Source organism: Petaurus breviceps, unplaced genomic scaffold (assembly GCF_028583685.1).
Source record: "Petaurus breviceps papuanus isolate PSGF00001 unplaced genomic scaffold, PetGlider_PUasm1.0 173, whole genome shotgun sequence".
Lineage (NCBI taxonomy): Eukaryota > Metazoa > Chordata > Mammalia > Diprotodontia > Petauridae > Petaurus > Petaurus breviceps.
The window spans coordinates 11,535,268-11,559,831 of NW_027185759.1; the positions used below are offsets into that span (position 1 = coordinate 11,535,268).

The 24,564-nt window shown below is 41.6% G+C and overlaps 1 protein-coding gene across 1 annotated transcript in view; it reads right to left on the reverse strand.

The window, feature by feature from the left end:
• LOC138157835 (anosmin-1-like) overlaps positions 1–7,202 on the reverse strand; it is a 47,050-nt gene extending 39,848 nt beyond the window's left edge. The window contains exons 1-2 of the mRNA XM_069083644.1: positions 6,932–7,202; positions 787–834 (exon numbers count right to left, since the gene is read on the reverse strand). Of these exons, the coding sequence (XP_068939745.1) occupies positions 787–834; positions 6,932–7,129 (246 nt within the window). The 5' untranslated portion in view covers positions 7,130–7,202. The remainder of the gene's footprint in view (positions 1–786; positions 835–6,931) is intronic.
• Positions 7,203–24,564: the final 17,362 nt, after the last annotated feature.

The following is a 24,564-nucleotide window of genomic DNA, read 5'->3' on the forward strand; positions in this document are numbered from 1 at the left end:
GCATAAAATAAGATATGAAAGGTTAAATAAGAAAATCCAATGTTAAAATCATTAAAATGTAGCATAAAAAGTTAGTAGACCTCAGATTAAGAACTCTAGCAGTAGGTGCTTAATAAATGCATCTTGGTTGACTGACTGGTTGATTTCCACTATCCCAGCACAGGCCATATTTCTAACTTAGTAGGGGATGTTTAGGGCAAAAAGTCCACTGAAGATAAAACAGATGTTTAGATCTCTGACTACCACTCCTCCCAATCTCTCTCTGACCTATATAAAAGGGACAAAAAATGAAGTATGAGTAACTACCCATGCCCCCTGCCTCCCTCTCTTGAAGAGAATACTCTTTTTTACTTAAGGAATGAAGCTGAAACTAGGAAATAGTTGGGTGACATAGAGGTGGAAAGTGATGGTGCAAAGAACCAGCTGAGTCTGGAGGAGGGGGCAGTCTAGCCTTCATCTTCTTGGGGGGAAGGCAGAACTGGGAGAGGGGTGCCTCACAGGGACAGGACCCCATGAGGTATAGGCTAATGGGAGCCCAGGAAGCCTGGTTCAGGGACAGGAGTCACTTCAGAGGGGAAGCCTACCCCTCTAAGGATGAAATCCTTCCCTGCACCAACATCTGTACCCTGTCGAAACACCCTGTTTGTTCCTTTCTAGTTACACTTCTGCTAAAGAATCCCTCCTAGGTCAATGTGTCTCTGGAACCCTGAAGGGCCATACTTCCCTGAAGGGAAAAAGGATGGAAAGTAGGAAAGGATGGGAGAAGAGGTGAGAAGCATAGCTCACCTGAGAACATCTTCGGTTGTTCCTGCACCAGGTCAGAATCTCATCATCCTAGATGGAAAAGAGAATAAGAGATGAGTCAGTATCAGCTACAAGGTGCTGCTGGGGCTGACAAGGTCAGCTCCCAGGAAATGTCAGGGTCACCCACCATCTACATTCCTGGACTGGCCCATCACCAACCTTTCTATTGAAAAGGACTGGGGGGATGACTAGGTGGCGCAGTGAATAGAGCACCGACCCTGGAGTCAGGAGGACCTGAATTCAAATCTGACCTTAAGCACTTAACACAAAAACTAGCCATGTGACCTTGGGCAAGTCACTTAACCCCAATTGCCCTCCAAAAAGCAAGAAATAGAAAGAAAGAAAGAAAGAAAGAAAGAAAGAAAGAAAGAAAGAAAGAAAAAAAGAAAGAAAGAAAGAAAGAAAGAAAGAAAGAAAAAGAAAGAAAGAAAGAAAGAAAAGGACTGGCTAAGTACACAGCAGAAGACAAGGGTGGACACAGAAACCAGCCAGCACAGGGAGAAGATGGGGAAGGCAGAAGAGGGAGGGACCTAGCCCCCGGTTTGAACTGGAGCTCTGGTGCTCACCAGCTATGTGACTTTGGATGAGTCACAGCCTCTCTGGGCTATAAAAGGAAGAGAATGGGTTGGAAGGTCTCTTAGCTCTCTATCATTTCTATCATTCCCGTCACCTCCCTGAGACTCAGATAATAGCACCCACCTCACAGGGCTGTTATTAGCAAAAACCTAGAACTGATACAGGGCTTGGAGGTGTGCAAAGCACTTTACAAATATCTCACTTAGTCTTCACTACGACCCTGGGAATGGCTTTTTATTGTATGAGTCATGAGGTGGCATCATGGTCAGAGATGTGGACCTGGGCTCAGGAACACCTGAGTTCAAATCCGGCCTCAGACACCAACCAGGCTGTGTGACCCTGGGCAAGTCACTTCACCTCAACTGTAAATGGGTATCATCCTAGCACTTTCCTCCCAGGATTGATGTAAGGATCAAACGAGCTATTGTCGCTAAAGCACTTAGCCCACTGTCATATAGATACTTATTATCATTAATTTGCCAGGGCTGTTGTGAAAGCCAAATGGGATAAGATTTAAAAAGCACTTGACACAGTGCCGGGCATGTAGTAGGCGCTACATCAATACTAGCTATTATGAATGAGGAAATTGAGGCAGACAACAGTGAAGTGACTTGCCCAGGGTCACACAGCGAAGAAATGTATGAGCTTAGATTTGAACTCAGGTCTTCTTGATTCCAGGTCCAGTGCCCTATCCATGGTGCTAAGTGTGGTGAGGAAAAACTCTGCAAAATCTGAAGGTGTTACATGAATGTATGGTTATTGTTATTACATTATTAGTATTATTTCTTGCTCATAATTGGGGCAGGTAAGTTGTACAGTGGTTAGAGCTTTAGCACTAGAGTCAGAATGACTCCTCTTCCTGAGTTCAGATCTGGTCTCAGATAACTTACTAGCTATGTGACCCTGGGCAAGTCACTTCACCCTATTTGCCTCAGTTTCCTCATCTCAAATGAGCTGGAGAAAGAAATGGCAGAGCACTCCAGTGTCTTTTCCAAGAAAAGCCGAAGAAGAGTCATGACTTAAAAATGACTCAACAACAACAAAATTGATTATGCTAATTACCAGTCAATCAACCATTTTCAATGACCATCCTAATCCTCATCGTTATCAGTCATTCTAATAACCCCAGCCAGCATTTCTAGGGCACTCATAATCCACATTTTGTGGGGGTGGGAGGAGGGGAGCTGAACACAAAGTTTTGCAGCTGGGATTTGATCTCAGGTTTTTTCCTGACTCTGAATTGTGCATTTCCTAATTCCTACAAAGATGTTCTACCAGTTTTCATCATTGTTCTCTTCATCTCCATGATGCTGGTCGTTGGTCCCGTACACTCTCACATTTTGTACAGACCAGCCTTGGCTTTTAGTCATGGCTTAAGAAGCCCTGGGGGCGGGGTAAAGGAGGGTGTCACTTCCTAGCCAGGGGACCCCAGACTAAGCCTTCATCCTTCTGAGCTGTGATTCCTTCACTTAAAAGTGGGAATAATGTGGATCTCCAGTGAAATCAAGCACATAAAGGCCTTTGCAGACTCCCCAGAGTTATGGTGTTTTAGATAAGGATCACTGATTACTCATCTCCACTGAAGCATGGACCCATCGGCTTATTGGCTGTTCCTACTCCAAGCCTCAGTTCCTCACTGAGAAATAAGAAGCTTTCATACCCTGACTCCTCAGGATCCTTCCAGCTCTAGGTGAATGATAGTAGAAGCCTGAGCCACTCTCCTGCCCTGGCCTCAATTTCCTTATTTGTAAATGAAGAAGTGACTCCAATGGCCTCTGAGTCTCTTCTCCTTTGAAATCCAGGGCTCCCTGCTTTCTTTCCTTCTCCAAATTCACAGGATCATTGTGAACCTCGGTGATGAGAGGATGTGTATGATAGACTCAATAAACGAATGAAAGTTACACCCAATAATCCACCCAGTGGGAGGGCCATGAGCTCCCATTTTGTTCCCAAAGCTGGAAGTCATAACATTGTCCACACAAGTCACGTGGACTTGAGCTAACAGTCCCCCCCCACCAACAATCTGTAAGTGGGGCAGAGGGTGGTGGCATTCCCATAAATGTCTCCCAACAGGAAGCTGAAATCTTGTCTTCTGTAAGGCATATACCATCCATCTGCTCCCCATTATCTGCCTTTGCTCAGCCTCCTGGAATCAGTCCATTCAAACAGCCCACGTGTTAAGGGGAGATCCAGTCCCATGGCTGCTTGAATGTGCTCTGCAGAAGGCTTCATTTAGGATGGTTGAGAGCATGAGGAACAGTGCTACCAGCACTGTCCTCAGATTCCTCTGGGATACAAGCAAACCACCCATTCCACAGAATGACTGATCCTAGAACTTGGAGAACCACTGAGCAAGTGTGAATTCTTGTTTGCATATCTTTGGACCACAGAGTGATATCCAGAGGCCATCCTCAGATAAAACTGTCTTAGAGTATTGTGTTTTCTAGCAAATGGACCAGTGGCTTTGCTGTAACACATAAATTAGATGAGGGCAGGAGAAACACATCTCCTCCCTTCTAGTAAAACTTGAGGGATGACTATCTCAAGAGATAGTTGGGTCTTTTCTCAACTCCCAGAGTTTACACTCCTGAGAGCTACCTCTTGCTTTGACTCACTCCCTAAAGAGTTTATCTGGCTTTATAAGGGGTCCCTAGACTTGTCTCCAGGGTAGCTGGGTGGTGCAGTGGATAGAGTGTCATTCATCTTCACGAGTTCAAATATGGCCTCAGACACTTGCAGCTCTGTGTCACTTAACCTTGGTTGCCTCAGTTTCCTCATCTGTCAAATGATTTGGAGAAGGAAATGGCAAACCACTCCAGTTTCTCTGCCAAGAAAACCCCAAATAGGGTCATGTAGAGTCACACACAACTGAAAAATCACTGAACTATGAAAGAGTTGGTCACTGCTAGTGTCTGAGGCAAGATTTAAATTTAGTCTTCTTACTTGACAAGGTCTGTCCATTCCAACTTTCATGTTCCCTCTTCTCTCCTTTCACATCACCACATCACCACTGGGGGCTTTGCCTGCCCTAGGTCTCTCCCCACTCCAATCCATCCTCCACTCAGTCACCCAAGGGATTTTCCCAAAGCTCAGGTCTGACCACAGCACCCCTCCCTCCTCCATCCATTAACCTCCAGTGGCTTCCTGTGACTTCCAGGATCCAAAGCCAAATTCTCTGCTTCTAGAGCCCTTCGTAACCTCTTCCCCTCCTTCCTCTCCAGGCTTCTTGCACCTTACTCCCTACCACATACTCTCTGCTCCAGTGGTCCTGGCTTCTTATTGTTTCATCAATAAGACCCTCCATCTCTCAGCCATTTTAGAGATGGGGAAACTGAGGCAGAAAAATGAGACACTTTGCAAACCATTAAGCACTAAATGCATTCTAGTTATCATCGTCATCATTACTACCTTTGAATTGACAAATTTTAGTTTAGTCTAATAGCTCAATAATTTGGGGGCATGGAGGGAATTAGAAAATTAACTGTTTGACTGAATTAATCAGTCAGATAAAATGGTTGATTATGTAGGGGAAGGGGAGGAGCCTCAATAGATAGTGAGTTCCCTGTCATTGGAGGTATTCAAGGAAGGACTGGACAGCCCCTTGTCAGGATACTGTAGAGGGAATTCATGAATGGGGTAAGGGACTGGAGTAGCTCACCCCTGAGGTCATGAAGTGCTATAGATACACTATGGTGAACAATTTCAGGTCAGACTTATCTTAGTAAGAATGATAATAATAGTGAGCATTTACAAATATTAAAGGCACTTTACAGACTTCTCATTTCATCCTCACAACAGCCCTGGAAGGCAACTGCTATTATTATCCCCATACAAGAGATTAGGAGACTGAGGCAAATAGAGATTTTCTTTTTTCACTACTTCTTCAGGGTCACACAGCTCATGAATGTCTCTGGATGAATTTGAACTCAGGTCTTCCTAGTTGTAGGTCCATACCACCTAGTGACCTTTGGCATACCTTTGGGATGTCAAACTCCCAATTCGAGTCATTTTCTACCAAATTCAGTGAGCTGACTTGCTGCTTTGGCCTCTCTCTTGACAAAAATGACTGCCCAGTGGAGCATAGGTGGAATCTGGACCCAGGTTTTTCTGATTCCAAGACTGCAATCCTGAGCTAGGCTAGGTTTTCTTCTCCCTCTTGAAATGCAGAACTAGCTCATTGTTCTAAAGCAGTGGTCTTCAATATGGGGGCTATGACTTGACCCCAAGGGTTATGGGACCAAGCAATTGGAGGATCGCAAGTTTGTAGATAATTGTGGGGTTGGCCAACCCAACCACACCTACACTCATCCTCCTCCACCCTCCTACTCTTCCCTCTATGAAGCTTCTGTGCTCCTCAGGGCAGTTAGGACCAAACAGTTATAGTATCTGGGCACCCACAACAGCGGATGCCATTTGGAAAATTCTCCCTGCCTCCCCTATAACCCCTGGCTGCCACTTCAGCAGCAACTCTTGGTACAGCAGTCTCTGCACTTAGACAGAGTCCAGCCAAGTAAGTTCTTTTTTTTGGGGTGGGTGGGTCAGGTTCACACATGGAGAGCAGACATTTGTAGGGTGAGATTTGCACCACCCTCCTCACTGATGTCTTTCCCTCTAAACCATCGACTTCCAAACCTCCCATTTTCTAGGGAAGGTGCCACCATTCTTCCAGTCACCCAGGTTTGTAACCTGAACGCTGCACTCTCCTCCACTACACATAGCCAGTCAGCTGACAAATATTGTCATTTCTGTCTCTCCATCTTTGCTGTGACTCCTTTCTGCTCACCCTAGTTCAGACTTCAGCACCACTTCCCTAAACTATTGCTGGAGCCTCCTAATTGGACCCTCTATTTAAGATTTTCCCCACTTTAATCCATTCAATCCATTCTCCCAACAGATTACCCAGTGATTTTCCTAAAGCTTGGGTCTGACCATCTCACTCCCCTATTCAACAAGACTGTAGGTTCCCTCTTTACTCTAGGATCAAATAGCGTTTCATCTTTTAAAAATCCACATTTTTGTGAAAGTTTTATGATGTACATAAATTTTAGAGTAATATGTATATACACATGATATATATTTTATATATGTATGTATATTTATATATAGCATGTATTGCATACACACTATAGACATATTTATGTATATATACTATACACACAAATATATATTAAATATTGTGTGTATAATATATATACTATACACACACACACACACACATAAAACTGATAGCAGTAGGATATCAAAGGTTGGAGTCCAGTGTTCCTGAGGAGCAGCAGGAAGATTAGAGGCTGTTTGTGGAAAGAAAGAGAGGAGAGAAGAGAAGAGGTCCTGAGACCTCAGTGGAATGGAGAAGGGTGGGGTACAGAAGGTGTTGAAGTCAGAGGTAGTGAGCAGTTGATCTAAGCGGGGGCGGGGGACGGGGGAACCAGGAGGGATGGAGAATCTGAGGAGAAGGGGATGTCCAGCTCACAGAAGGCTTCGGGTCTGGGCGCAAGGGAAGTCGAGGGAATCTCCGGGAAGACAGACGCCCTCCAGCCCGAGGGCCGCCTACCTGTAGACTCCCGAAAGCCAATCTTAACTGGGTGATGTGAAGGGCGAGGCATCGGGAGGAACACCTGGCCGCCAGCAGCTCCTGATCTCCGACGCCCCGGGAAGCAGCTGAGCCAGCAGCTAGCACCTCCGCTTCCCCTGCCATCAGCACCCCTAAGAGCAGAACCCCCAGGATACAGCGCCCTTGCTCCCCCAGCATCGCGCCCCGCTCCCGTCCAGTCCCTTATCGCAGACAGGGTAGCGCTTTGCCTGTGCCTCTGTTGGGGGTGAGGAGAGGAGAAGAAAAGGAAGAGGGGGGGAGGTAAGGAATCGAGGAGGGGGAGGAGCAGAAGAAGAGGGGAGGGGGAGGGGAGGGGCAGAAGAAGAGGATGAGATGGAAAAGAAGAGAAGATAGACAAGGAGGAAGAGGGAGGAGAGGAAGCAAGGACAAGTGGAGAGAGGTGAAGAGGAGGGAAAAGCAGAACGGAACAGGAGGGAAAGAAAGGAAAGGACAGAAGCAGAGAAGAGGGAGGGAATGAGAAGAGAAGGGGGAAAGGTCTCCTCTCCCTGGAGGTCTCAAGCATAGGCACTAGATGACCCCTGAATGGGCTTGGACTAGGTGGCCTCTGGGCACCTCTGACTCCCAACTCGGATTCTGGCAGGAGAAGGAGGAAGAGAGGGGGAGGGAAGAGAAGAAAGGAGAGAAGAGGGTTAGGGGGAGGCAGAGAGACGAGGAGGAATAGAACGCCTTTGGTTCCTTACTTCAGAGAGGAGTTAGAGGCTCAGCTGGAAACCTGGCCATGTTTTCTAGATACCAGTGACCAGGAAGGTGAGGGTGAGGACAGAGAGCTGGCTAGAGTGGCCATAGGATCCCAGCTCTGCCTCTTCTTGACTGGGTGACCTTGGGCAAGTAATTTCCCTCCCCTAGGCCCAAGTTTCATCATCTGTAAAAGGAAGCAATTGGTCCAGGTGATCCCAAAAGTTGTTTCTTTCTCCAATTCCCAGGATCCCACAGTTGATAACATCACAGTAAGGGTTATGGGATTTAAAGATCTCCCATGCCCCATGGACGTGCTGACATAGCAGAGCAAGAGAAAGTGAAAAGCCGAGCTAACGGTCCTGCGGTTGGCAGTTGGTGGCGGTTGCCTTTTTTTTTTTTGAGTTAGGACCCCTGCTGAGGACTGCCAGGGGCCGGAGCTGCTGGGAGCGCTCTTCCAGGACGCTGGGTGGTTGCTGTGAGTGGGGAGAGGAGGACCTTTGCCTGAGGTAGCCTGTTCTGTTTTAAAGGCTTGAAAATGTGGGTGCTTTCTACTTTATCTACCTGTGCCAATGTCATAACTACTCTGATGGCTTTCACTTTCTGGTTTTGGGACTCAGTCTTTTGGTATCTTAATAAATTTTCTAGTCTATTTCCCCAAATGGCAAACCTGACATATTTTGTGATGGATAATTATATCAGCATATTTATAATCTCTATAGGCATTGTGAATATGGCATTGCTGATACAAGCGGGTGCATCTCCAGCACTTGAATGTCCGTGAAATACTTTCCAGAGTCTCCTCTTTGGGCCTCCCAGCACTCCTGGGTGGGGGAAGGGGTCACCATAGGGAGCAGCTCCATTTTACAAATGAGGAAATGTAGGTTCAGGGAGGCCAGAGGCTACATTTGAGAGATGAGCAAAACTACATAAAGGTGGAGAATGCCTTCCTCTCCTGGTGACTGGTGTGAGCCAAAGTACAGAAGTGAGAAAGCCTATGGGTATGCCAGAGGGGTAGGGAGTGACCATGGCACAGGAGAGCTGTCTGAGCCAACCCCTCATTTTCAGGAAAGGAAATGATGGCCAAAGAGAGCCCACAGTCTGTGTGGAGCTGGACCTCCTGACTCCCTGGGTCAGTGGTCTTCCCACTGGGCACACCCTGAGAAGAAATGACTACTCCACGGTAGGGCCCTCCAAAGCTACCCTTTCCCACGCGATTATTTTTTCTTCTTAAATGCAGCTCCACAGACCTTTGGAGCTCCTTCGTGCAGGGAAATGAAGCTGATAAAGGATTCTAACTCAGTTTTGTTGGGTCTTTGTGCTTTAATAGGAAGAGGAGCGTGTTCCCTTTTAAAGACTCTACTTGTCATCAGTCTGAAGAAAGCCCCAAATGGGAGCTGAGGCTCCCCTCCTTGGCCCAAAATAAATACAACTGTGGCAGCCGAAGCATGATTGTTTCCTGAGAAGTTTCCAGTCCTCCTCCAGACTGACATGCCAGTGTAGCCAATGAGACTCAAATGTGGCCTGTTTTTACTTAGCATTTCAAAGCATTTGCTGCTGATATAAAACTGGAGAAGGCCACAGGGGAGGAAAGTAAGATCATTTCTAGTCCTTGAAAAAAGTTCTCATGAAGTAGATACACAAATACTCACATGAGGAACAGTGGAGACAGCTCCTACCAGCTCAGGAGGCCAAATGTCAAACTTTCAGTGTGAGCGTTTGCACCTCAGAAGGTGACAGACACTAACACCGGGAACTGATTTATGTTTTGTTGGTTGTCGAGACTTAAGAAAGTGATGGAGGAAATATTAATGATGTATTGCAGACTAAGCAGAAAAGTGCTTTGTAAGTACAGTTGATCTTCAACATTTTCCCATTTAACTTTTGAGACTTCCAACATTTGCTTGATTTCATTAGTAATTTCATTTTCACTTTGGTGTTGGCAAACGGGCACATTTGTGACACACATTTGTGTACAGTAATCTCCTCAACCTGCTAACTGCAGATGCTTATTCCTCCTCACAAGGAAGCTCCATCATCGGCCCTTTCACCACCTTTGGGGAATTTGAATATCAACTAGTCACCATTTCTCCCTGCCTTCCTCCCCGTGGCAATATCCCCAGATTTAGGCTTCTGTCTCCCTTCCTCTGATGCCTGGTTTTCTACACAGAAATAAGAACCCTACAAAACCCACCAGACTTTAATGGTTTTGAAGAGGGTGCCCCATTCCCCCTGGGGTCCAATGGAACCATTTCCATCCTTCTTTCTGATTGTTCTTCATTTTGTTGCCCTTCATTTAGTTGGGTCCCTCCCTAAGAAAGTCCTGGCATCAAACATTTACCAGCACAGCCCTGTGTTGCTCTATATAAACATTGCTTGAGTTCAGCAGGAATGCCATAGAAGAATCTGGGCATGAAATCACCACCAGACTACAGACTTGGTGACAATCAGTTAATAATAACTCCCACTTATATAGCTTTTTAAGGTTTGCAGAGGGCTTTAGGTTCATGATCTCCTTTAAGCCTCCCAGCATCCCTGAGGTAAGGGCTAACCCTCACCAGAAGTCTTTAGGCCAAGGTTGGAATACTATTTCTCAGAAATGCTGCTGAGTTGATTACTGTTCATGAGTGGATTGAACCAGATAGTTTCTGGGATCTCTACCAACTCTATGATTCTGTAAAATTCATTTATTCATCTCTGACCTTACCCTCAAATAATAACCTCTCATTTCAAATTCCCTCTTGGCTGTGTCTACCTGCAATGTTCTGGAATCATTTCACATTCAATGTCATCCCAAATGACACCAAATGGAGATGTGGCTGGACATGGTAGATCAAATGCTGTCCTCAGAGTCAGAAAGATCTAGGTTCAAATCTCACTTCTTAATACATGCTGTCTGTGAGACCTTGGACAAGTCTCTTAAGTTCTCAGTGCCCCTAGGCAAACTTCTATGAGGAAAAGTTGCAGATCAGGTGTTGACTTGCATCAGGAGAAAGCATTTCCTTCCTAGGAGTTACCTATACCAATCAAATCAGCAATCTGCATCCAAAAATGCCCTAAAACCCAAACAACAGGAACATCAAAGCATGACAAACTCATGAAAAAAATCCATCTTCTTTTATGGCCATAGTAGGCATTCTATAAATGCTCTCCCCTCCCTCTCCCTTTTCCACCCACATCCAGCCAGGCATCATAGGAACATTTGATTTTGGAGTTGGAAGGGGCCTAGTAACGCTCAGACCCAAAGGCTTGTTTTTCAAATCTTTGTTCTGAAAAATCACATGCCCCCAAAAGTCTTGAGGTTGCATTTAAGGCAGCTGTTAAATTCCTTAGTTTCATTAGTTTTGAGATGAGGGGAATCCCAGTTCATACAGATAGTAAACAGTAGAGCCATCTTTATGCCTTAGCTGACCAATCAATAGAATTCTTCTTGCCAAAGAAGGGTGACCAAGGAGATCATTGGACTTGGAGTCAGGAGGGTGGGTTTAAATCCTGCCTCAAACACTTATTAACTGTGTGACCCTGGGCTTAACCCTCTTTAACTACTCTGGGTCTTTGTTTCAATTGCTAAATGAAAAGGTTGGATTCAATAGCCTTTCAGATCCCTTCCAGCTCCAAATCTATGACCCTGACTCATCATGTGTGATGAAGAATTACAAGGCCAATGTAAACTATTACAGAGGTCATTGCTTTGAGTAGCATTCATGGTTTTTTTTAACCATTTCCTTCTGTTCTCAGAGTGGGCTCAGTGGAGTCCCGAGAAAGCCATGCTCTCTCTATCTCCTCCTCCTTAGACCAGAACCCGTTAGCCTATAATTTGGCCCTTTCATTATGGGGCATCTATCATGTTCAATGGTATTCATTCATACAGCAAACAATGTGTGGTCAGATGGCTTCCTGTTGGCAAGACATTCAACAGGATCTCTTCAAAGAGATAAAATGAAGGGATAATGAAACATAGAGTTCATGCAAATAAAATGCAGACATGGACACAGATGCTTGTGGAATTCAGGTGGAATTGAGGTAGAAATTGGTAGTTGTCACTGTTGGTCAAGGGGAGTCTAACTGATACTCATCGCCCCCACGGGAGGTTGTGGGGGAAAAGTCCCAAGCCCTTGGTTGGTGTAAACCAAGCTAAGCATATCATCACATTGGGGAGATTTTTCCTAGAGCTGTCCTGGGTATAAGAATAGAGATTTAAAAATTTTTTGTGCCTGGATGCAGCCATGAAAAACATACCAGGCATTTTTGTGATTTCATGAAAAAAAAGCCAGAGAAGGGCCCCTACTTATGTCCTTCTCTAATCTTTCATCCTGGTCTCCGAGTGACCCAGGGGGCTCAAAGTCTAGAGGCTGGTCGGGTGGTTCTTACCACTGCTGGAAAGATTTAAAGTATATACTTGGTTTCTATGCATAAAAATGTATCCAGTGGTGGGATATTTGCCCCTACCTCATCCCTTTCTGGACTGAGTAACTGGGGAAGGAGAGCATCGATTCCATTAATCAGATAAGATCCGCAACTATTTTCACCTAAATAAATTAATTTCAATGCAGCCTAGTGGACAGAGAACTGGCCTTGAAGCCAGGAGGGTCTGGGTTCCCGTTCCATATCTGACACATGTTGACTGTGTGATCCTGGTTGAGTCCCTTGGCTTTTCCAGGAAAGATTTCAGACCCAAACTTTGCAGCAAAGGTGTTGACCTGCATTGGGAGAAGGAATCTCTTCATCTGCAAGGACCTCCTACTAAAGGAATCATAGATGTGGGTACTATGTTGCCTCATTTCAACTCATAAAGAAAGCATCACATCAACTTCTGCCTCTCTCTATTTCACTTTGGAATCTTCTTCCTAATCTTCCTATATAAAACCCTTAGGAATCTTCACTTTTCCTCTTGTATGGTTAGAATCTACTACCACCATCACTATCACTACTAATATTAATACTACGACTACTAGTCAGTTGATGACTACTACTATCACCACCACCACCACCGCCACTACTGCTGCTGCTGCTGCTACTACTGTGACCTGATACAGATACTACTACCAGTAGCTGTTAACTGACTCTGGCTATGTTTCTATAATTACTATTATTGTCACTACTATTACTACCACTCTCAGTTGACATTTATCACATTTCCTTAAGGCTTGCAAAGTACTTTACTAGCATTATACCACCTTAATTCAGTTGTACCTTACTTAAGGCTGTCCGGTGCCTGTATCCCTGAACTTTCTCTTCAACCAATCAGAAACCACTTTCTTATGTCCCATTACTTCAAGGCTCCAATAAAAGAGCTAGGAAATCTAATAAAAGTAATTCAGTGGAACTTTGATTAGTGACTGACCATGTTGTTCTTCCGTGATCATATGTGTATTTTAACAGTTGCCTTTTATCCCTTGAACCAGGGGTCCTTAACCTTTTATTTGGTAGGCCAGACCCTGTGGATACTCTGTGGAAACCTTTGGACTCCTCAGAATCAAAGGCCAGTGAAAATAAAACTGTAGGATTTTTTTCTACCTGAATTTCACAGATTCCACTGAAATTTGTCCATAGATCCTCTGTGGGTTTGGGACCCTGGGTGAAGAAGACTTTCTCTAAACTGAGTTAGTGACTGTGGTGAGGCCAGTGGGGGAGAGACCTTGGGGATCTGGTACTTTTCCAGTATTCCTCTTATTACCATCCCAAGAGACAACTCTAAGACCAGCTGTGTTGGGCTACCATAGGTGGGGGTGGGGCTTTCTTAGACTTCTACTGGCTGTTAATGACAAGCTGTGGATCCCATTAGTGGGGCCAAATGGGAATATTTGAACCTCTGAGGGAAATGATGAGAGTTTTTGACCTCTCTACCCAGCTTCAGTCTTCAAATGGTCACTTCTAAGATTATAGGCTTAGGTCTGGAGCCAGAAGGACTCACACAGGTCTCTGGTTGAAGCTCCTCATTTTACAGAAGAGAAAACTGAGGAATTTATTCACATAGAACACCACTGAGTGACTGTTAATCGAACCTAGCTTTGTATGATGGAGAATTCATGTTCAGACCCTTTAGGGCTATCTAGGGTAACGTCAGGATAGGCTGGTAGTGATTGTTTTTCTCACATTGGTGTCTAATATCCAACCAACTTTAAGTGTGTAAGAATCCAGAACCCAAGCTTTTATCTGAGAGTACTTGTAAACAATCTATATAATGTTAATTTGTGTTTTTCTAGGCCAACATGTGGCCCACAGGGATCTGTTTCTATTTGAATTGGATACCACTAGTCTTATGGATACCAGGAGCCCAAAATGAGGTAAAAACTGGATGATCTAGCAACAGAGAAGGCCAATAATTCTAATGCACTAACTCAAAATCCTCTTTTCTACCTCCTACTATGAAGGGAGCAATGTTGAGGGTTAGCTCTGAGGGGTCTGCCATGGGCACGGATCCAGGCCAAGGTGCCCCTTGAGCCTTGTTCCCACCTGCCTGGGCCAAAACGTCTCAGAAGGTTGAATCACCATCCCCTCCTTGCAAGGGAGGCTCAGAACATTCTGGCCGTTCTTGGAACCCTGGACACTTGAGTGACATAGATAGTAGTGAAGCATGAGATAAGAAAGCAAGGAAGCATTGCACAGGAGTGGCCTCCTGCAAAGTTGCAAGTTAGGGGCCTCATGTAGCAAACTACGCGAAGTTTCCCATGAGAAACTATGACCTAAGTGCTTTAGCTACAGTATATAAACCCTGACCCTCAGATACTTATTTCAGATTTGCTTAGCATGCAATAAATGTATGAATGCAATCGCTGCCTGGTCCATGATTATTCATTCGTTCTACCCTTTCCTATTTCGGTTGGTGCTGCAAAGTGAGGGCCATTCCCTGATAGTAGAGCCATATAACCTGAGTCATAGATTTGTAATGGAATCCAACTCAACCCCTCCTACAACCCCCAGAAGTCACTCGGGGGCAGAGATGGAGATTGATCAATGGTGAATCGCCCACTTTGGGAAGAGGCTAAAATAACTTTGAGATCAAGCTATCAGAGAATTCATCATTAAAGTGAAGAAAGAATAATAAGAAAAAAAACTGAAATTACCAAAGCTCTCTAGAAAAAATTTAAAAACGTAATTAAAGACCTTAAGCATAATCAGACAAACCAAAAGGGAAGATTTTGATAAAAGTAAGGAACATGGCCTCCAGATCAGGTAAAAGAGTCCAGGCATCTATGAATTAATACTATAAGAGAAAGGAAAATTTGAATAGATACTTCATGAGGCACATGGCCCTGTGAATTTCCAGGCATGGAACCACAGTAGGATGCTCCTGAATTGTTTGAAAAATTATAACAACTAACATTTTCTAGTGCTTACTATGTTCCAGATACGATGCTAAGCACTTTACAATTATTATCGCATTTGATTTTCCCAAAAACTCTGTGAGGTAGGTGCTATTATTTCCATTTTACACTTGAGGAAACTGAGGTAAACAGAAGTTAGGTAACTTTTACCCGGGGTCACATGTAAGGTAAGTGTCTGAGGCTGGATTTTTTAACTCAGGTATTTCTGATTCCAGATCTGCTACTGTATCCACTGTACCACGTACATGCCTAGTAAGAATCAATCAATCAATTAATAAGACAAAAGGAAAAAGAGAATTAATGCCTGTCCAACAGAATAATCACAAAATAGACAAACTTGCATCCATAGTTACAAGACTCACCAAAGAAACAAAAGGGAAAATGATGGATTGGGAATGCAAATACATGGTATTGGAGTAATATCTGGAAGAAGAAAAAAAAAGTGATGACATTAAAAGCAAGCATGATCTCTATATAAGCAAAATACATTGATTGTAAAGAAAGGGTACACAGAGACAACTTAAAGATGATAGGACTTCAAGATGACCACAAGTAAAAAAAAATCTTTAGGGGTAGAGCCAAGATGGCAGAGTAGAAACAGGACTTCTGTGCAACTCTGTCTTCCAACTCCTCCAATACATGTAAAAAATGACTCTAAAGAAACTTTAGAGCTACAAAACCCACAAAGTGACAGCAAGAAACAAATCTCCCACTGAAGGAAGCTAGGCAAGCTGGCAGAAAGGGTTCATTGCAGTGCACTGGGAATTGAGCACAAGCCTGACTGAGCCATGGTTTTAGCCCCAGGGTGGCCCCAACCAGTGGAGGCTGGTGAGAGTAAATCACCAACAACTGTAGCAGTTTCCAGACTTCTCAATCCACAAATGCCAGAGACAAAGTTAAATGTCGGTGTGGAACTTTGTTGGAACAGGGGAAACACAGTCTAGCTGCTACCCCCAGGGCGAGAAGCAGTGAAGGCAGGAGGGCTATGCAGCCCCACCTTTGCCTTACTGTCTCAGAAACTCCTGGCTTACAGATTCCAGGGGGACCAAATGGCCATTCAGAGGGTAATTGCTCTTACTTTAACCTTCTTGGATCTGGATCACAGTCTTGGGTGGTGGTCCTGGGGTATGTGATCAGTGAGCCAGAGCTTGTGGTGTCTGTAGAGAGGACACCCAACTATTAGCTCCAGCAGCTACAAAAACCTCAGTGATTTGGGACAAATCTCTCTCCATTCTGGAAGCAGAGTTCTACTGTGGCAAAGAGCTCAAAAGTCAAGTAATTGACTGGCAAGATGAGCAAGACAGGAAACATAATCAAACCATAGATTCCTTTTTTGGGGACAAAAAGGATCAAGGCATGTAGCAGGAGGAAGACAGCAAAGTCAGAACTCCTGCATCAAAAGCATCCAAGAAAAATATGAATTGGTTACAGGCCATGGAGGAGCTCAAGAAGGATTTTGAAAATCAAGTAAGAGATATGGAGGAAAAATTAAGAAGAGAAATGAGAACGATGCAAGAAAATCATGAAAAGTGAATCAACAGCCTGCTAAAGGAATTCCCCCCAAATACTGAAGAAAATAACACCTTAAAAGTAGACTAACTCCAATGGCAAAAGAGGCCCCAAAAGCCAATGAGAAGAATACTTAAAAAAGCCAAATTTGCCAGATGGAAAAGGAATTTCAAAAACTCACCAAAAAAAAATAACTCCTTCAAAATAAGATTGGAGCAACTGGAAGCTAATGACTTTATAAGAAATCAATATACTATAAAACAGATCCAAATAAATGAAAAAAAAATAGAAGGCAATGTGAAATATCTCATAGGAAAAACCACTGACCTAGAAAATAGCTCTAGGAAAGATAATTTAAACTTTATTGGTCTAACTGAGAGCCATGATCAAAAAAAGAGTCTAGACATCATCTTTCAAGAAATTATCAAACAAAATTGCCCTGATATTCTAGAACCAGAGGGCAAAATAGAAACTGAAATGATTCACCAATCACCTCTTGAAAAAGATCCCAAAAAGAAAACTCCTAGGAATGTTATAGCCAAATTCCAGAGTTCCCAGGTCAAGGATAAAATACTGCAAACAATCAGGAAGAAACAATTTGAGTATTATGGAAATACAATCAGGAAAACACAAGACCTAGTAGCTTCTACATTAAGGGATTAAAGGGCTTGGAATAGATATTCCCGAGGTCCAAGGAGCTAGGACTAAAACCAAGAATCACCTCCCCAGCAAAACTGAGTATAATGCTCTAGGGAAAAATATGGTCATTCAATGAAATAGAGGACTTTCAATCATTCTTGATGAAAAAACCTGAGCTGAACAGAAAATTTGACTTTCAAATACAAGAAGCAAGAGAAGCATGAGATGGTAAACAGGAAAAAGAAATGATAAGGAACTTATTAAAGTTGAAGTATTTATATTCCTACATGGAAAAATGATAATTGTAACTCATAAGACTTTTCTCAGTATGAGGATAGCTGAAGGGAATATATATGTATTTATATGTATACATATATATGTATAGAAGGATGTATGTGTATATAAATATATGTGAGTGTGGGCATTTCTATGTTCATGTATACATAGACAGAGGGCATAGGATGATATGAATATGAAGGGATGATATCTAAAAAATAAAATTAAGAGGTGAGAGAGGAATTTATTGGGAGAAGAAGAATGTGAGTGATAAATTAGGGTAAATTATCAAATATAAAAGAGGCAAGAGAAAACTGTTACAATGGAGGGGAAGAGTAGGAAAGTGAAAGGGAATGCGACAACCTGATTCTCATTGAATTTGACCTAAGGAAATAATACACACACACTCAATTGGGTATCTCACTCTACAGGAAAATAGGGGGGTAGGGGATAAGAGGGGGGATGATAGAAGGTAGGGCAGATTGGGGGAGAGGGTAGTTTGAAGCAAACATTTTTGGAAAGGGATGGGGTCAAAGGAGAAAATAGAATAAGTGGGGGGCAGGATAGGATGGAGGGGAATATAGTTAGTCTTTCACAATATAACTACTATGGAAATTATTTGAGTAACTACACATGTACAATCTATATTGAATTGCTTATCTTCTGAGTGGGGGTAGGTGAGGAGGGAAGAAGGGGAAAAAAATCTGGAACTCAAAGTTTTAAAAAGAAATGTTTAAAAAATTGGTTTTTTTTACTTGCAACTGGGAAATTTGATATACAGGGTATAGAAACCCATCTTGCTCTACTATAAATTTAGGGAGGTGAACGGGGAGGATATATGAGAGAACAGATTAGGGGAAGGGGTATTCAGTAGGCTTGCTATTTTGGGGTGGGTGTAGGGGAAAGATGTAGAGAGAAAAAATTGTAACTCAAAATCTTGTGGAAATGAATCTTTTTTTCTTTTCTTTTTTTATTTTTCAAATGCTTTATTAACTTCTGATTTACATCATTCATTTCCGCCAGATTTTGAGTTACAAATTTTCTCCCCGTTTTTCCCCTACCCACCGCCCCAAAATAGCAGTCCCACAGGATATCCCCTCCTCCAATCTGCTCTCTCCCATTTTTTCTCCCATACCCCTTTCGACTTTTCCAGTGGATCTCTATGCCCTAGTGCCTGTATATCTTATTTCCCAATTACATGTAAAATAGTATTGATAATAGTATATATATATACATATATATATATATTTGAATATTTGATTTTAAAACTTTAAATGTGGAAATGAATCTTGAAAACTAAAATAAATTTTAAAAACCCTTAATACCACAATGCAAGAAAATAATACAAGAAAACTACACACATCTTCTACACATAGTAAACAAAGTTTCAATCAAAAGAATCTAAAGATCACCTCCAGAAAAAAACAAACAAAAAACGTTATCCTTAAAACTCCAAGACACATAGTGGTTAAATTGAACTATTCCACTGACAAATAACAAGTTCTGCAATTGACTAGTCAATCAGTAAATAAATAAACAATTATTAAAAATCTACTATGTGCTAGGTACTGTGCTAAACACTGGAAATACAAAAAGAGGCAAAAGACAGTCCCTGCCCTCAAGGAGATCACAATCTAATCAGGGAGTGTATGTATGCAGAGTAACAACATGCAAACACAATGTACCAGCAAGATATATACCATATAAATAATTGTCAATAACCAGTAGAGCAAGGACACTAGGATTAAGGATGATCAGGAAAGCTTCCTATAGAAAGGAGGATTTTATGCAAAGGACGTAAATGTGTTCCAAAGGACACATGACAGAAAATGCAGCCACATCCAGAGAAAGAACTATGGAGTCAGAATGAAGAATGAAGTAAACTATTTTATTTTTTGTTTTGTTGCATTTTTTTCCTTTTTTCCCATTGGTTATAATTCTTCTATGGAAAATGACTAATATGAGAATGTGCTTAATAGGAACTTAGGTGTAGAACCCATATCAGATTGCAAACCATCTTGGGGAGGGAGGGTAGGAGAGGGAGAAAACTCAAAACTTATAGAAGTGAATGTGGAAAACTAAAAAGAAATAATGTAATAAAGAAAAACTAAAAAAGAAGCTAAAAAAATTGGGATTTTAATTGGGGCTTAAAGGAAGGCAGGGAAGTCAGTAGTTGGAGCAGAGGAGGGAGAGCGTTCTAGGTAAGGTGACAGTCAGCCAGAGAAAATGCCTGGAGCTGAGAGACGGAGGGTCTTGTTGGAGAAATAGCCAAGAATCCAGTGTCCCTGGATTGAAGAATACATGGTAGGGAGGAAGGTGTCAGCAGACCAGAAAGGGGGAGAGGGCTGGGTTATGAAGGCCTTACATACATAACAGAAGATTTTGAATTTGTTGCTGGATGGTACAGGCAGGCACTGGATTTTAGTGAGTGTGGGAGGGGGTGACATGGTCTGAACTGCACTTTAGGAAAATCACTTTAGGGACTGAGTGGAGGATGGATTGGAGAGGGGAGAGACTTGAGGCAGGCAGACCTATCAGCAAGTTAACAGCAGTCATCTCAGTGTGAGGTGATGAGGGTCTGCACCAGGGTGGTGGTAGTGTCAGAGGACAGGAGATGTGTTTGAGAGATGCTGCAAAGGTGAATTCAACAGGTCTTGGCAGCAGCTTGGATATAGGGGATGAAAGAAAGTGAGAAATCCAGGAGGACCCTCAGGAAGGGAGCCTGAGCTACCAGGAGGATAGTGTGATTCTACTGCAATAGGTTGGGTGGGAGGTGAGAGGGTTTGGGGGGGGAGATGACGAGTTTTAATTTGGATATTTAAATTTAGTATGTCTGCTGGATATTCAATTTAGGTGTCTGAAAGGCAATTGGAGATGCAAGATTACAGGTGAGCAGAGGAGCTCGGGCAGGAAATGGAGATCTATGAATTATTAGCACAGAGATGGTAAATAAAGGGGAGGAAATACAGCCCCTGAGGACAACAGCAAAAACAATCACAACAGAGAGACCATGAAGAAATTTCTTTCTAAACACACACACAAAGAGACAAGGGTGATAGCAGAAGTCCAAAAAGTAATGGTGGAGAAAGAGACTTGAAACATCATAGGCTAAACCTCACAACACCTTGCCTACTGGTAAATCAGTGTTTGTGTGTGTGTGTATGTGCACATCCATGCCGCCAACTGAGTTACAAACTGGAACCTCATAGAAAAGAGGAAAGAGGAAGAATAAGACAGATGGGAATAGCTGATATACCCTAGTTAAACTGAAGAATAACAATGAAGGGGAAACAGCCCCTGTTGTCTCTCAGGAAGAAGAGAGGGAGGCTACAGGAAAATGGGTGAGTAGGAAAATGTAGGGATTGAAAAGAAGGTTAAGAAATGGGGAGATGTTGTTTCAGTGGTGGGAGTGAGGTGCTCCTATAGGAAAAGAAAGATATTCCATAAAGTGGGCTGGGGACTCTACAGTGATTTAGTACTCAGAAAGACCACTGACTCTGCTTCAGGAGAAGGAGAATCAGAACTCGGTGGTAGGGGGCGGGGGGGGGAAGGGAGAATGACACTCAGAGAGTGGGAGGTCATGGATCCAGGGAAGATATTTCAACATAAATAGGAAAAAAAATGACCAAGGGAAGGGCAACAGTCAATAATGAACTGCAAAATCAGGGAAATAGAAAGATTCCTGCCATGTGGCAATAACCTCTCTATCATTTCTAGGAACTGGTATTTTATAGAAAGAGGCACAACAGAAAAAAGGGGATCAAGAGTCAAAATTTATAAGGCAATAACATAGAAACTATTTAGAAGAGACAATCCAACATACGTACCTTAGAATTTTCAATATCGTGAGGAATACAAAGACCAAAGCAGGTCTAAATAATTATGAAGGCTATGAAAAAAAAGTCTAGAATAGACAGAAAAAGAAAGAGGGAAAGAAACATTTTAAAAAATAAATACTAATGAACAAAACAAGTTGAAGGGGAGGAGAGGAAAAGGGATTTTCAGTGATCAAACTGAAAGGAGGAAAACAAGATAAGAAATAAATAATGAAATGAAACCCAACAAAACAAAGAACTAACAAGTAAAAACCTCAAACTAGGGAAAATAGGAGGGGTGGGGCTTGAGAGTGAGAGGGAGAGAGACATTAGGAATAGGATTGCCTTAAAAGGCAATAAATGTTAAATTGATTAAGTTAAAATAAATGAAAAAAAAATGCAATGCTGTGTTTATAGAAAGGAAAAAATTCCAATTCAGAAAAAAAATTTAGAGGTAAATGGATAAAAATATAAACCTAATACACTAAATTTACTTTAAATATAAATGTATTAAACAATCTAATAAAGTGAAAAAGTTTGACAGATCAGAAAAGAAAACAAAATACCATGATATGTTGCTTACAAGAAACACACTTAAAAAACAAACACATATAATAGAATAAAAATGAGCGACTGGAAAAAAATTACTATGCATCATGCTAATCCAAAGAAGCTGAAGTTGTAATCATGTTATCACACAAAACAAACATTCACAATATAAAAAGGATAAACAAGGAAACTGTTATTCTGAAATACTACAAATAACTAATATTAATCTTCTATGCTCCGAATGTCTTTGCATTTATATTCATAGAGAATACACTAACTGAACTACAAGAAGACAGAATCAGTAATATAATAGTGGCAAGAGATTTTAATGTCCCTTTCTTGGTTTTGGATAAATCTAACTGAAATACAAATTAAAGTGAAAATAATGAACACAGCTGATTTCTGGAGAAACTAGAGCTAAAAGACTTATGGAATCCTCTAAGTAGGATTGTAAAAGAATATATATACACACTTCTCTGCATTGTGTTGGACTTTTACAAAAATTGATCAGGTATTAGGGCAAAAAGATATTACCAACAAATGTAAAAAAGGCAGAAATAACAAACATATTTTACAGTCTATAACTCAATAAAAACGTGATCATTTCAGAGAGTACAGAAAAAAGACATACATCCAAATGGAGACTTAACATTGAAATCTTAAATAATTAGTGGGCCTAAGAACAAATTATAGAAACAATTAATAATTATGTAAAAATGATAATGATAAAACAACACATCAAAAACATCTGGGATATAACTAAAGCAGCAATCAGGAGAAAAATCTCTTAATTTTTAATTTAAAATTGTTTGATTTCCCTACAAAGATACATTAACAAGAAAAAGAGATTATCTAAATAATATGTGTTTTGAAAAATTAAAAAGCCAAGAAATAAACAAACTAAAATAAGCACAGAAGAGGAGATAATAAACATTAGAAGTTGTTAAATCATTTCAGTCGTGTCCAAGGCTTTCATGACCTCATTTGGTATTTTCTTGGCAAAGATACTGGAATGGTTTGCCATTTCATTCTCCAGCTCATATTACAGATGAGGAAACAAATGAAACAAACAGGGACAAGTGATTTGCTTAGGGTCACACAGCTAGTAAGTGTCTGAAGCCAGATTTGAACTCAGGTTCTCCTGACTCCAGGACCAGCACTCTATCCACTGATAACTGACACTTCCCCCCCAGATTAGAGTATAAATAAATTGGAAACAAAAACCCATATAGAAATTATATGTAAAACTAAAAACTAGTTCTTTGAAAAGACTTTAAAAATTGATAGACATTTTGTCAATCTGAATAAAAATAAGAGGGCAGAAAATCAAATCAACAAAATAGCAAATAAAGAAGGTGAAATTACAACACCTGACAGAGTAAAAAAGATTGTCAGAACCTATTATAAATGCTACCAAACTGAGAACATAAATGAAATAGAGGAATGCTTCCAAACTAAAAAAGGCCACATGAGGTTTTAAATAGAAAACTTTTTTTTTCTTTTTTGCCTTTTGGAGGGCAATTGGGGTTAAGTAACTTGCCCAAGGTTACACGGCTAGTTTTGTGTGTCTGCGTGTGGGTGTTAAGTGTCTGAGGCCTGAACTGAACTCAGGTTCTCCTGACTCCGGGGCCGGCGTTTATTCACTGCACCACCTAGCTGCCCCTTAAATAGCACACTTTCAGAAAAGGAAATAGAACTAGATAGAAATTTGGTTTAGATTAGACCAACACACCATATTCCACAATACATTCCAAATTGATATATATCCTTAATATTGATGATTATACTAAGACAAATATGAGAAGAGAAGCACATCCTATATCTCTCATACCTGTGGGCAGGAGATAGATTCTTAACTAGATAAGGGGTAGTGGCCATTATAAAAAAAACAAGATAAATAACTTTTACTACATAAAAACGAAAAACTTCTGCACAAATAAAATAAAGTCACTTAGGATAAGCAGGAAAGGTGTCATTGGGAAAAAGCAATCTTTGTATCGAATTTTTCTTTCTTTCTTTTCTTTTTTTTAAAGCAACCGGGGTTAAGTAACTTGCTCAAGGTTACATGGCCAGTTATTTTTTTGTGTGGGTGCCGAGTATCTGAGGCTGGAACCGATCCCAGGTCTCCTGACGCTGGGGTCAGCACTCTTACTCACTGTGCCACCTGGCCACCCCTTGTATCGAATTTTTCTGATAAGAGTTTGTATAATAATTAACAGATATATGCACACATGTATACATTTATACATGTATGTATGTGTATTCATACTCAAAACCATCCTTCAAGAGATGTGTCAAAGGATATGGACAAATAGGTCTCAAAAGAAGATTTGCAAATCATTAGCAACCTCATGAAAGAATGCTCCAAATCACTGATCTAAACAATCTTGAGATTTCACCTCACACGCCAAATACATGACAAAAATGGGAATAGGAAATTCTGGAAGGGTTATTATGGGAAGGATATTTTAGGGAATTATTGGTGGAGTGTGAATCAAAATGGCCATTTTGAAATTAGGCAAGTAGGATGACTGAACTTTCCATACTCTTTTATCCAGAAAGTCTATTTCCCAACTCATACCCAAGAAGGCCATTGCAAAGAAGAAAATCTCCACATATGCCAAGATATTTATAGCAGCATTTTGTGTGACAGCAAAGAATAGGAAACAAAATCTATGTCCATCTATTGGAAAAAGGGTAAACAAATTGTGGCACAAGAATATGAGAATATTATTGTGCTATAAGAAATTATGTATGTGATGAATACAGAGGAATATATGGA